The 13,490-nt window shown below is 37.5% G+C and overlaps 1 protein-coding gene across 1 annotated transcript; it reads left to right on the top strand.

Annotated features, from left to right (window-relative positions):
- Positions 1-1,761: 1,761 nt before the first annotated feature.
- On the top strand, positions 1,762-2,880 carry LOC126593365 (uncharacterized). Its single transcript, XM_050259411.1, has 2 exons — positions 1,762-2,417; positions 2,771-2,880. Exons 1-2 carry the CDS (start codon positions 1,910-1,912, stop codon positions 2,776-2,778), a joined length of 516 nt encoding a protein of 171 aa, XP_050115368.1. The 5' UTR covers positions 1,762-1,909; the 3' UTR covers positions 2,779-2,880.
- Positions 2,881-13,490: the final 10,610 nt, after the last annotated feature.

The following is a 13,490-nucleotide window of genomic DNA, read 5'->3' as shown; positions in this document are numbered from 1 at the left end:
GAGCAGGAAGAGAAGAAAAAAAGCTACCCCTTGGCAGCTTGAGGAAGACAAACAGAAGCAGCCTTGCGCAGAGAAGAAAAACAAGAAAAAAAAAAAGAAAAGCTGCCTTGAGGTGCAGCGACTTTTAGAGAAAAACAGAGAGCAGCTCGCAGAGGACGCTGGGCAGACAAAGCACTGACGCACTATTTTCTCTCGGTTAAATCTTTCCAAACTTATATTTTACTTTTGGTTTAATCATATAATTATGTGTAACTAAATTTTAAGTAGTTAGGGGCTGTTTTGAAGCCCCGAATATGATTGTAAGTTTGTTGTGATATTTTGTTTGAATGACTTTTATGAAATGATGAAAATTGTTTCACTACTTATGTCATTGATAAATTCTTTATGTGTTTCTATGGATGCATACATAGTGAGCATATCTAGGATTTTAATGCTATGAGTATATGTATGTCTGCCCTTGTTGAATGAGGACCTACATATGTTCTAGAGTAGCACTTGTTAATTGTGGTTAACATGTGAAACGATTTCTAGGATAAGTAAGACAACACCAGTACTTACGATGCCTTGTGATGACTCAAACTCTTTTTATTCTTAATGATTTCTACTTGTTAAATCTATGAACACACCATTCTAGATTGCATGCTAGGGACTAAGTTAAGTTGAAAACGCCATTCTCTTAACATACTACGTAAGAAAGAGTAATAGGTTGTGTTCTAACATTGAGCCAACTTGAGCATCTTCATCCGGAAATAAAAGGGATTTGAATGAAACATAACATACTTACATGATTATTTGGTGGTGGATAGCATGTCCCCTAACTCGTTTTCTTAACTTGTGAATTAAAATTTATTGGTATTATTTAAAATAGGTTTCTGTACTGTTTTTGTACGATTTAATTTAAATAGCAAATCAACTCCAAAAATCCCAAACATTTGTGAGACTGTCGTACTGTGTGTCTAGTTTATGTGTATAAAATTTCGTTGCATTTGGATAAGTGTAAGTTAGTTTAATAATTATTGTTCGGTGGCTGGTCAGTGGAGACAGCCACCCAGTTTTTGTGACATTTTTAAGTATTTGGATAAAACAATCTTCTGCGGGAAAGACCCTTATTTTCATATGCTACAATTGACAAATCTTAGTGTTAATAAGGAAAATTAATAGGATTATTGTGTGCTACTTTGTGGTGCGTTATAATTACTATTAAATTTTTGGCGCCGTGTCGCCGGGGATTGTATTTCTGATTGCTTATATTTTATTTTTATTATTTTTATTTTTATTATTTTCTATTTCTTGTCTATCTAGTGTTTTTGGTTTTGGGTTTATTTCAGGTACTTTTTATTTACATTTTAGTTCAATAGAGGAGGAACCACAAGAAGGCATGGCTGATAACCGTACATTGAGGGAGTTGGCAATGCCAAATACGAATCAACAACCATTGTGCATCACATATCCAAATGCAGGAGGAGGATTTGAGCTTAAGTCCGGCATGATTCATTATTTGCCTAAGTTCCATGGCTTCTCAACAAAGGATGCCAACAAGCATCTCATGGAGTTTCATGTGGTATGCTCAGGAATGAGACCAGCCAATGTGGATGAGGAGCAAGTCAAGTTGAGGGCATTCCCATTTACATTAGAAGCCAAGGCAAAGGAGTGGCTTTACAATTTACCTCCGGGATCAATGAACACATGGAATCAGGTGAAGCAAGCATTCTTGGAGCAATATTTTTCGGCCACCAAAGCTGCAAGCATAAGGAAAGACATATGTGCAATCCGACAACAACATGGAGAGCCCTTTGGAGATTATTATGAGCGATTCACACATTTGGTTGCATCTTGTCCTAATCATCAAATTTCAGAGCATTTACTAATACAGTATTTTTATGAAGGATTATGTGGTACTGATCGTATAATGCTTGATGCAGCAAGTGGAGGAGCATTCATGGACAAGACGCCTACTAATGCTAAGGCATTGCTAAAGAACATTGCTGGCAACACACGACAATTTGGAGGGAGAGATGAGCTACCTTTTAAGAAAGTTAACGAGGTAAGTGCTAATTCTAGTATTGAATTACAATTAGCTAACTTGACTAATCTTGTGCAACAGGTTATTGTGGCTCCAAAACAGGTGTGTGGTGTATGTTCAATGATGGGACATGCCACGGACATGTGCCCTTCGTTGATGGATCAAGGTGGTTTTGAGCAAGCTAATGCATTAGGAGGATTTCTAGGGCAACAAAGGCAAAAGTATGATCCATATTCCAACAACTATAATGCAGGATGGCGCGATCATCCACACTTAAAGTGGAACAATCAAGACAATGGACAACAATCTGTTCCCAACAATTATAACCGTCCACCTGGCTTCTTTCAAGCAAGACCGCAGGCACCATTTCAGCCTCAACAACAACAAGCTCCAAGTAAGTCTCTTGAGGATTTAATTGCTTATTTAGCTAACTCTACTCAATCTCATCAACAGAAAACAGACAAAGCAATTGAAAACCTTGAACGCCAAATGAGTCAGTTAGCAAGTTTGATGGGGCAACAACACCAACCCGGAAGGTTGCCTAGCCAAACTGTAGTGAATCCAAATGCGGAGCAGATGAATGTTGTGACTTTAAGGAGTGGAAAAGAAGTTTTTGAGCAAGATGAGGCTTCAACAAAAACTGAAAAGTCTCCTAAAGATACAAAATTGAACAAAAAAGATTCTGATAAGGTAAGTAAAGAAATTCAAAATTCATTTAACTCATGTGTCTATTCCTTTTCCTCGTAGGTTTATGAAGTCTAAGAAAGAGCAAACTGATAAGGAAATCTTGGATACTTTCCGGAAAGTCCAAGTGAACTTACCTCTTTTAGATGCCATAAAACAAGTGCCCAAGTATGCAAAGTTCCTTAAAGAGCTTTGTACGAACAAGAGAAGATTCAATGATTAAGAAACTGTGGCATTAAGCGAGGAAGTATCAGCTGTTTTGCAGAGAAAGCTGCCACCGAAGTTGGAAGATGCCGGTAGCTTTACCATTCCATGTGTAATTGGAGGCAAAAAGTTTGGGAAAGCATTGTGTGATTTGGGGGCATCCATCAATCTGATGCCATATTCAGTGTATGAGTCATTGAACCTTGGAGACTTGAAGGAAACAAAGGTAGTAATCCAGTTGGCAGATCGTTCAAATAGATATCCCAAAGGCATATTGAAGGATGTACTTGTACAAGTGAATGAGCTCATTTTTCCCGCTGATTTTTTTGTTCTTGAGATGGAACATGACCCTATGCCTACTGCACTTCCTCTTATTTTGGGAAGACCATTCCTTAGAACGGCACGTACAAAGATTGACGTCTATGATGGTACCTTGACCATGGAAATTGATGGAGAAATTGTCAAATTCAGAATCTTCGATGCTATGAGGTACCCTAATGATTTTGAATCTTGTTTTTCTATTGATGCGTTTGACTATTTTATGCAGGATTGTTTTAATGAAAGTGTGGGACAAGGTAGTTTAGAAAAGGTGTTAGTGCATAGCATTACACATGAAAAGCTTAATACTTTCGAGCACATTGAAGAAGAATTAATTCAGACTATGGCAGATCTTGAGTCTCTTTCACCAATTCGTGGTAAGTGTTCTTCCTATTTTATTTCTCTTCCTACTTCTAACGAAAAAACTCTTCCTTCTGTGATTCAGGCACCTAAATTGGAGCTTAAACCAATTCCTGAACATTTGAAGTATGTATTTTTGGGAGAGGATGAAACATTACCAGTTATCATATCGTCACAACTTTCAACAGAAGAAGGGGAAAAACTGATCCGGGTACTGAAGGATCACAAAACTGCCATAGCCTGGAGCATTGCAGATATCAAAGGTATAAATCCAGCTACATGTATGCATAGGATTCTGTTGGAGGAAGGTGCAAAACCAACCAGGGAAGCCCAACGCCGTTTAAACCCACTCATGATGGAAGTCGTAAAAAAAGAGGTTATCAAACTTCTTGATGTTGGCATCATATATCCTATTTCGGATAACAAGTGGGTGGAGAAGGGGCATAGACTCAAGCCATATTACAAGTCTTTTGCGGAGCATGATGTGGAGGTTGTACCTCTCCAAGAACCAGTTCCCTTTGGATGATTAATCTTGGCATCGTCCAGCTGCAAGACGTTAAAGAAAGCGCTTCTTGGGAGGCAACCCAAGCTTTCTATCTTTCATCTTTATTTTGAATAATTTTAAATGTTCTTGTTCTGTTTTTTTCTTGTTTTCTGGTTTTTGTGTTTAAGTCCTACTTTTGTTCCTTTATGCAGGTAATGATTTTGCAATCTCTACCACAACTTCTTGCAAGTTAGTTTTACATTCATAAAAACGAAAGGAACATTAAGCATATAAATACAAGAGGGAGCTTCAGCAGTCGGCGGTGCCCCAGAAGACGAAGGCAAATGCAAATAAGGAAGATCTATGAATCGCTTCACAAGAGAAAAGGAACATACGGTAGAAAAATTCAAAGATGAGCATACAAACAAGAAGGAGTCTTCATTGGTTAGGAGGTGTCGCAGCAGTCGTAGGAACATCAGAAAGGCGAAGCAGCAGAGCTTGATTGTCCGGAGCCTCAACATTTGGAGAAGCGCCAGAAGATGAGGGCAGAAGTTGCCTCGGGAGTAATGCCATAAATCTTTGATGATCATTTCGAGCCCGAACTTCACACTCCTGCAGCTGGTCCAGCTTCCTCTTCATGCTTGTTGAATAACTAGTTGCTAGCATATGCAACTCTTTATTCTCGTGCCTAAGCCCTCTGATCTCCTGCCGAAGATTCGCCACCTCAGCCATTAAGGATTCAACTTGACGAGATCGGGCGATAAGGCGTTGGCCCATGTTTGCTACTAAGCCGGCACATTGGACGCTGAAAGCTAAAGAATCCTGAACAGCCTCCTCATCAGACCGCTTAGATAGCATCCTACTGTCTCTCGGAGTAAGAAGATTCCGGGCAACCACTGTAGCCGTTGCATCATTTTTCATCACAGTGTCCCCAACTGTAAGAGGACCGTTGGAGGATACGAAGGACGGCTGCCAAATGTTGTCTGGAGAAGACAGGTCAATATCTTCTCCGATATTCAAGTCAAAACGACGGTCGGAAGGGCCAGACATTTTTCAGAGATGTTAAAGAAAGAAGAGGTCGGACAAGTCAAGATCGTAGAAATGCAAAGAGGGAGTTTTTACAGGCAGAAATTCAAGTGTGCTTTGAACATCTTGCGTACCTCTATAAAAACAGCACGCGATGGGATTTCAAAGATCGAAGATGCGAGTTCAGAGATCGATGAAGCGCCTGCTTTCTCCAAAGCTAGGCCTACTCAGGAATCACGGGCTGATCTCAGAAATCGAAGAAGTGTCAGCTTTGTCAGCACTCGTCAGCACCCGTCACACGCAAACTCAGCTTTGCAAAAATCATGGAAAGTTTGTCGAAGCGCCGATTCCAAGCGCCTGTCTCTCTCAGCCTCGTTGGCACTCGCTTTCTCAAAAGTTGGGCTTGAAATCACGGGCCAATCTTCCTGTTCTAAATTTGTCCGCACTTGTCACATGCAACCTCTGCACTCAACGAAGCTCAGAACTCGAAGCGCTAATTCCGGATATTAAAGAAGCCTTTGCTTTATCAGACGTGTCAGCATCTGTCAATTGCACATCTGCGTTGCGTAAATCACGCGCAATCTGTCGAAGATTTCTGGAGAAGCGGAATGCACGTGAAGTTTACTGTTAAATTACCCCAGGCTTGCTGACACGAGTACTAGAACAATGCATTCCCAGCCATTAAGAAAAATTCTTTAAATGTTAAAGGTAACCTCACTCAACTTTCAGCCTCACTAACCTTTCTTCCTCTCTGAGAATGTATTCCCGAAGAAGCCTCTCGAGTCACTCTGTATTTCTCATCCCTTGGGATACCCCTGCAAACAACCCATCCAGAGCAAAAGTATTTCATATCATAACGGTTGAGAGCAAGAGTATCCCATATCATGCACTCTCCATGTCCTTTTCCTTGTCTTTGTTCTAACCTGCAGGACATGGAGAAATTGCTCTCGAGTACTCATCTTCAACATCTTATGTTTCCTCTTCGTCTCTACCACATCTGCCTGGGGAACAATAAGGGAAGTTGGGCACTTGGAAAGCAACGTGCTGATTCATCCTCAACTAAGGATAAGGGAGAAAGCAAACAAGAGGTGGGCACTTGGAAAGATTGAGTAAAGAAACAGACCACCACCTCTACCTCGTGCCTACCTGCCGTGCAGAAGAAACAAGCAGAGAAGAATGCAGACTGCAAAATTCAGAGTTCCTTGGTTTCAAATCCAACTCAGAGATTCGCCTACACAAATTGGTGTGTTCTTTCCTTTTCTTTATGTGTCTTTATTTCATTTTATATTTCTTTCCTTCCATTTTTATGTTTTATTGTTCAAAAATTCCTTTCATTGACATTGGGGACAATGTCAAATTTAAGGATGGGGGTAAAGAGCAAATTGAAATTTTTTGTACCTTCAACTACGAACTGGTTTCATTTGTTTCCGTGTTGTTGCTTTTTGTTTTCTTAATTAGTTTTGTTTTCTTTAAAAAAAAAAATTTAAATTAAAAAAAAATCGGAAAATTTAAAAATCAAAAAATATTGTCTTGTTTTCCTTATTGTTTTGAATTAGATTTTTGTTAGTTTCCCGATCCGATGATATAATTGAATAAAATTTGAACCATGATCATCAAGAACTTAGTTAACATGTGTTTTGTGAAATTCCTAATTCTCTTGTTAGTTTTGTACATGTTTGATCATCTTTGAAAAACCAAATGGACATAGCCTTGTTGATGTGAAATAAAGCATGACTTAAAGCTTCATATGTGAATTTAGTGACCATATATATCCTATGTGAGTTTTTGAGCCTATTGAAAGTGTGTGCATTTTTCATACACTCCTATTCTTTTCATGTGTGATGAACTTATGTGAGATACATCTCTAGAACTTGCGTAACGATCTTTCGAAATGTTTGTCATTGATTGCATGAACTTGGAAATGATAGAGGCATTAGGTTTACCACTATGGCCCAAATAACCATGTTTCCCAAAGAAAAAAAAAATGATATCATTAGATTGCCAATTTGAGCCGTGTATGTTGAGCCTTTTATTTCTTATCACCAGAGATGTCTACCCTTATACCTGAAACATTTTTCCTTACCCTTTCCAAGCGAGCAATGCGAGATTGTTGATGCTTAAAATAACTAAACACACAAATTAAACCCTCTTTTATCAATTGTAGTAAAGTATGTAAGTAGGGATCGTTCTAGGCCGGGGATTAGGAGGGATTGCTAAATCACTTGGAAACTGACTTGAAAACGTAAAAACAAAGTTTAAAACACTAAACTAGACTCAAAGAATGCAAAACTATATTTTAAAATATTAAGATAAACAAGAAGACTCAAACAGCACTCAAAACACTTAAAAATACAATCTAAAACAAGTTCTAACTAATATGACTCGATAAAGTAAAGGGGGAATTGGTTTTGATGAATTTAAAAATAAAACAAAAACTTTGTAAAACAAAATAGGTTTTAGAACGAAATTGGTTTAAATGGATGGATGGAATAGCTAAGGGGTTCTTCTCCACACATGAAATATATGCAACGTAAATCAAATTCCAGTTATCAATTTAATAAGTTATGAACCTCAACACTCCAAGTTAATTAGGTCCGCTTAAATTAACCTTCAGATGTCCCTGGAATCATTGAATTGGATGAATATGCATCGCAAACAAATTATTCCTAACAAGTTCTCTATATGAACAGCATGATAAAGACACAAGTTAGAATCATTACGTTCTTTGGAAATCATAAGCATCGACAAGGCATTTGTAACTATGAAAAGCATGATACTCTTGCCAGGAATCTACTTAACATGATCGTGACTAGCGACCTTCACTACTTGCGAATATAAGTTCATAACGATTAGGTGAAACAAACTTATATCCTAGCATCAAATTCAAGCATGCAAATTAAGCGTGCACTCTCAATCAACATACAAGAATAAGTTCTAAATCAAACGGTTAAGCAAATTGTATTCACGACTTGTGCAACGATAACTGGAATTGATCAACTTATTTCACATATATAATCATGGTTTTGAATACACCCTTAGCCAAAACGAAATTAGCCAATCATACTTAAAGAAAAACAAAGATTACATGAATTAGACATTAAAATCCAAAGAAAGAAAACACCTAAAATGCTCCAACTTGGCAACAAGTGCATCCAAGAATTCTCCCTTGCTTGCTTGCGGCAGATTGCTTTGTGGACGGATTTTTGGTAGTTTTATGATATAGAATGGATGGGGAATGGTATGGAAAGGTTTAGGGTGAGTGTGGAGGAGTGTTTGAGGGTTGGAGGGTGGTGGAGAACTAGGCAAAGAGGGTGGAAGAAGGTGGAGTGGCTGTTTTGTTTTCTAGGCACTAGAATGGTGTTTTTGGGGTGTTTTGCTTCCTAGGGTGTGTATGGACGAATTTCTGTGATAGAATGATGAATATGGGGGATTGTTCTTTGGCCAAGGGGTGTAAACATGTATTTATAGGCCCCAAAAACCTTAGAGAATTAGGTTAGGCTAGGGATGAAGTGCATGGCAAGTTTGTGTGTGTGGTGTGCAATGGTCCAAGGGTGAAAATGAAGTGATGATGCAAAGTGTGAAGGGTAAAATGGAGTGGTCTTGTAGCTAGGGAGCATGAATGATTGTGTACATTGCATAGAGATGGAAAGGGAGGTGAAATGTGTCAACAAATGGGTCAAAGGTGCAACAACATGTGTTGCACATGGCATTGGATTCCAAATGTGAATGATGGAGCATCAATTGGTGCATGTAATGGATGTAAATGTTGTCTAAAATCTAATGAGTGAAGGGAACAAGAGGTATCAAGCAATTGAGTGTAATAATTAAATGAATTGAAGCATGAAATTAGAAATTATGTAGGGGACAAGAGTGATCAAGTATGGCATGGAATCCAAAGGGAATTCTATGTGTTTTGCATGGCAAGGAGTGTGCAACTTGGAGTGCAGATTTTTGGGCTGAATTCTTCATCTTTTGGACCATAATTCTTCACATTCTTGGCCTCTTTAGTTCTCAAATTCGTCCATCCACTTTGGCCCATGCATTTGCTATCCATTCCAAGCCCGAAATTGCTCCAAAGGCCTCCAAAATGCATCTTCTTGCATACTTTGTACTTAGAGTCTGAAAACACACAAAAATAACTTTAAACACTAAAATAACTAAGGAAATACAACGTAAATGCACAAGAACAAGCTAACTAAGTCGCATAAATATGCTCCTATCAATTGTCTTATGAGAAACGTTTGTGAAGTACTATGAAGGTGTTTGGCAAAATAATAAGTGTGGGGGTATTTCATGTTTGTATTTAAAAAATAAAAAATAAAAAAAATAAAAAAAATAGAAAAGAGAAGAAAAGAAAAAGAAAAAGAAAGATTGTATACAAAGAAAATAAAAAGTTTTTAAAGTTTCAGTTTAAGGGTGTGGTTGGAGGTGCTAGAAGAATTGCTGGAGAGCTTGAGTTCTTATAAATCTAAAGAAAAGAATTGCTTGCAATATAGCTTGGAACTTGTGTTTTCCTATTCTTTCGTTTCAATAACCCTATCCCTAAACCTCATTATATCCAATAAAAGTCCTCTTGATTTAAGTTTTGCAATTATGATTGTGGAGATGAGATCTTTATGCAAGCTTATGGTAGAAATTTCACATTTGATTTTTTTAGCGAAACACATTAAAACTAAACACATGTGTGATTGAGTGCATATCCCGTGAGAATGTCGCTAGTTTGCATATGATGATTTTAAAAATAAAAACTTGAAATTGCATTAGCATGGCTATCTCACACACTACACTTCAAGGATGATTTAAAGATTACTGCTAATATTTGAATAAGGAAGATGAACTTGGATTAGCTTGTTTGGTGCTAGCTATGGTTCTTGTTGATTTGTGTTCTCAAATGAAATTCTATGAGGGTCACATAGGGGAAAGCTAATGTTTTTCTTGTTACTACTTGTTCTTGTTTTCTTTGTTTTGCTCGAGGACTAGCAAAAGCTAAGTGTGGGGGTATTTGATCGGATCATATTTATATATATTTTTACTTCAAATTCACTCGTCTTTTCTTAGTTAGTTCCTTATATTTTTTAGCTATTTACCTTGTTTTTACGTATTATAGGATTTGTGATACTTTTGCCATATTATGTTTCTAGGAGCAAAATGATAGAGGAATTGGCAGCTCATCATCTTCCACTAAAAAAAGAAAAGAAAAGAAAGGATCAGAGTTTTTTTTTTTTATGGTGATCGAGTCCAGCTAGCATTCATTTTTTTGATTAATTAATCCAAAGTGGGAGACTCACAGATGGTGGAGGCGGCTTGAAAGAACAAAAGGGAGAGCTGTGAGTGGGATGGCAATATTCTAATCGAAGAGGAGAAGCATAACAGCTGCTTTTGGTGAGTAAAGAAAAGAATAAAAACTGAAGAAGAGAGAAGGCAGTGAGCAGGAAGAGAAGAAAAAAAGCTGCCCCTTGGCAGCTTGAGGAAGACAAACAGAAGCAGCCTTGCGCAGAGAAGAAAAACAAGAAAAAAAAAAAGAAAAGCTGCCTTGAGGTGCAGCGACTTTTAGAGAAAAACAGAGAGCAGCTCGTAGAGGACGCTGGGCAGACAAAGCACTGAAGCACTCTTTTCTCTCTCGGTTAAATCTTTCCAAACTTATATTTTACTTTTGGTTTAATCACATAATTATGTGTAACTAAATTTTAAGTAGTTAGGGGCTGTTTTGAAGCCCCGAATATGATTGTAAGTTTGTTGTGATATTTTGTTTGAATGACTTTTATGAAATGATGAAAATTGTTTCACTACTTATGTCATTGATAAATTCTTTATGTGTTTCTATGGATGCATACATAGTGAGCATATCTAGGATTTTAATGCTATGAGTATATGTATGCCTGCCCTTGTTGAATGAGGACCTATATATGTTCTAGAGTAACACTTGTTAATTGTGGTTAACATGTGAAACGATTTCTAGGATAAGTAAGACAACACCAGTACTTACAATGCCTTGTGATGACTCAAACTCTTTTTATTCTTAATGATTTCTACTTGTTAAATCTATGAACACACCATTCTAGATTGCATGCTAGGGACTAAGTTAAGTTGAAAACGCCATTCTCTTAACATACTACGTAAGAAAGAGTAATAGGTTGTGTTCTAACATTGAGCCAACTTGAGCATCTTCATCCGGAAATAAAAGGGATTTGAATGAAACATAACATACTTACATGATTATTTGGTGGTGGATAGCATGTCCCCTAACTCGTTTTCTTAACTTGTGAATTAAAATTTATTGGTATTATTTAAAATAGGTTTCTGTACTATTTTTGTACGATTTAATTTAAATAGCAAATCAACTCCAAAAATCCCAAAAATTTGTGAGACTGTCGTACTGTGTGTCTAGTTTATGTGTATAAAATTTCGTTGCATTTGGATAAGTGTAAGTTAGTTTAATAATTATTGTTCGGTGGCTGGTCAGTGGAGACAGCCACCCAGTTTTTGTGACATTTTTAAGTATTTGGATAAAACAATATATTATATTACATATGTATAAAATAGAGAATGAAAAGCACAATGAGCACACATATAACAATGCACGTAGACCGCATACACATCCATTATATAAAAAATAAAAATTAGAAAAAAGGCATAGAGATGAAAGTGCAAGGAAGAGGCGTGAGGCAGTTAAAATCCTACCCAAAATTTGGGTTTGGGAGTTAAAAAAAAAAAAAAAAAAACCACTGAGGCGGCGCCTAGGCGGCTCCGGCGACGCCTAGGCGGCTCCGGCGAAGCCTTTCGCCCACTCCAGCAAAACTGAGGCGTTATCCATGGCGCCCAGCCTCAAGGGCGCCCTAGGCGCGCCCCGAGGCGAGTTTTTTAAAACATTGCTGTTGTTTTTTTTTTCCTTCCTATCCAAAAACTACCTTTGATTTTCTTGATTGTGCGTATATTTAGTATTTGCTATTATAATCGTTCCCAGTACAATAGCAGGACCTACTACACGAGCAGGACCAAGTAGCTAACCTTCTACAACAAAATCAGCTTGCTCGGAAACCCTAGCTTGAATGTGGTTCCAGAGCTCGACGACTCCGAGTCACCGAGCTTCAGCGCATCATTCACGACCTCTGAAAATGGAAACACTTCTCCCAAGCCCTCCAGGTTTCCATTTTTCTTTCTTACCTTGCAATTTGTGTTATCCCCTGTTTGGTTGCTCAGAAAATGAAAGAAAATTGAAAGAAGAATCAAAGTAATTAAATTTTAGTTAAAGAAAGTGAGTGAAAGAGGGAATTAGGATTTTTGTTAGTTTATGTGTTTGTTTGTATCATAAGTAATCGGAATTTCCTCTGCTTTCGTAATAATGTGTTTTAGGTTGCAGATTTCAGAATGGATGAATCAGAAGGGGATATGCATATTTTCGCCGGTTGAGCATGTCGTGCAACTGGATTTGACTGGGAAGGCAGAATTTTGCACGAATTGCTGTCAAATAAAGCCATTTTGAGCCTGTGGGTCGAATCCTATTGGACATTGTTGCATCATGGAGCATGTGATTGCTGGGAAGTTTAAGCTGGGGAGGAAGATTGGGAGTGGGTCTTTCGAAGAACTCTATTTAGGTATGGTAATCAGTGCTTAATATCCTTTTTTCCTTAGAAAATTATTCTTTGTGTTAATTTAATGTGTTTTGTAATGAAATTGCTCTTCTGGTGTTAGGTGTAAATGTACACAGTGGGGAGGAGGTCGCTGTTAAGCTGGTATGTGATCGATCCTCAAATCTTAGATTCAGTTCTGATGTTTGGTTTATGGCTAAATGTTTGCAAGCATTGTATAGTTTTGTGCCTGATTGTAAATGGGCGGCTTCATTAATGTACTAGGATATGTTGAGTGTGAGCTTCTGGTAATTCATTATGATTTCATGCGTGCTTCCATATATATTGAAATTGTCCAGTTTGCTCATGGATGTTTCTGTATGATTTTGCATGTCTCCCTTGATAAAAGCTTAAGCAAAATATGCTTATGAAATCGATATGTGGTTTAGCTTTATAAATGTGCCTGCATCTATACTGCTTATTTGCTACCCATATAAACATATAACTTTATATGAGATTGCCCCCCATTTGAAAATGAGTGTTTTTATGCGATGTTTATATGTGTAGGCACTGGAATTAGTGTCTTTTGTTTTTATTTTGATCTCAGCTGCTCAAAATTGAATTTTTTGTTGGTGTGAATATATATGTCAACATATAATATCAACATTTGGAGTGAATCAAATTCATTTTAAATTTTCTTAAATTTATGATTATCAGATGACATGGTTAACAACTTCTGTGATTTTAAAACACTTGGATGTGAGATTTACATAATTAAATAGTCAATTGAAAAATTGAAATGAGATGTTAGTTTTACCTGACT

The sequence above is a fragment of the Malus sylvestris genome, chromosome 12, assembly GCF_916048215.2.
Source record: "Malus sylvestris chromosome 12, drMalSylv7.2, whole genome shotgun sequence".
NCBI lineage: Eukaryota > Viridiplantae > Streptophyta > Magnoliopsida > Rosales > Rosaceae > Malus > Malus sylvestris.
This window is presented reverse-complemented; position numbering and strand designations above follow the sequence as displayed.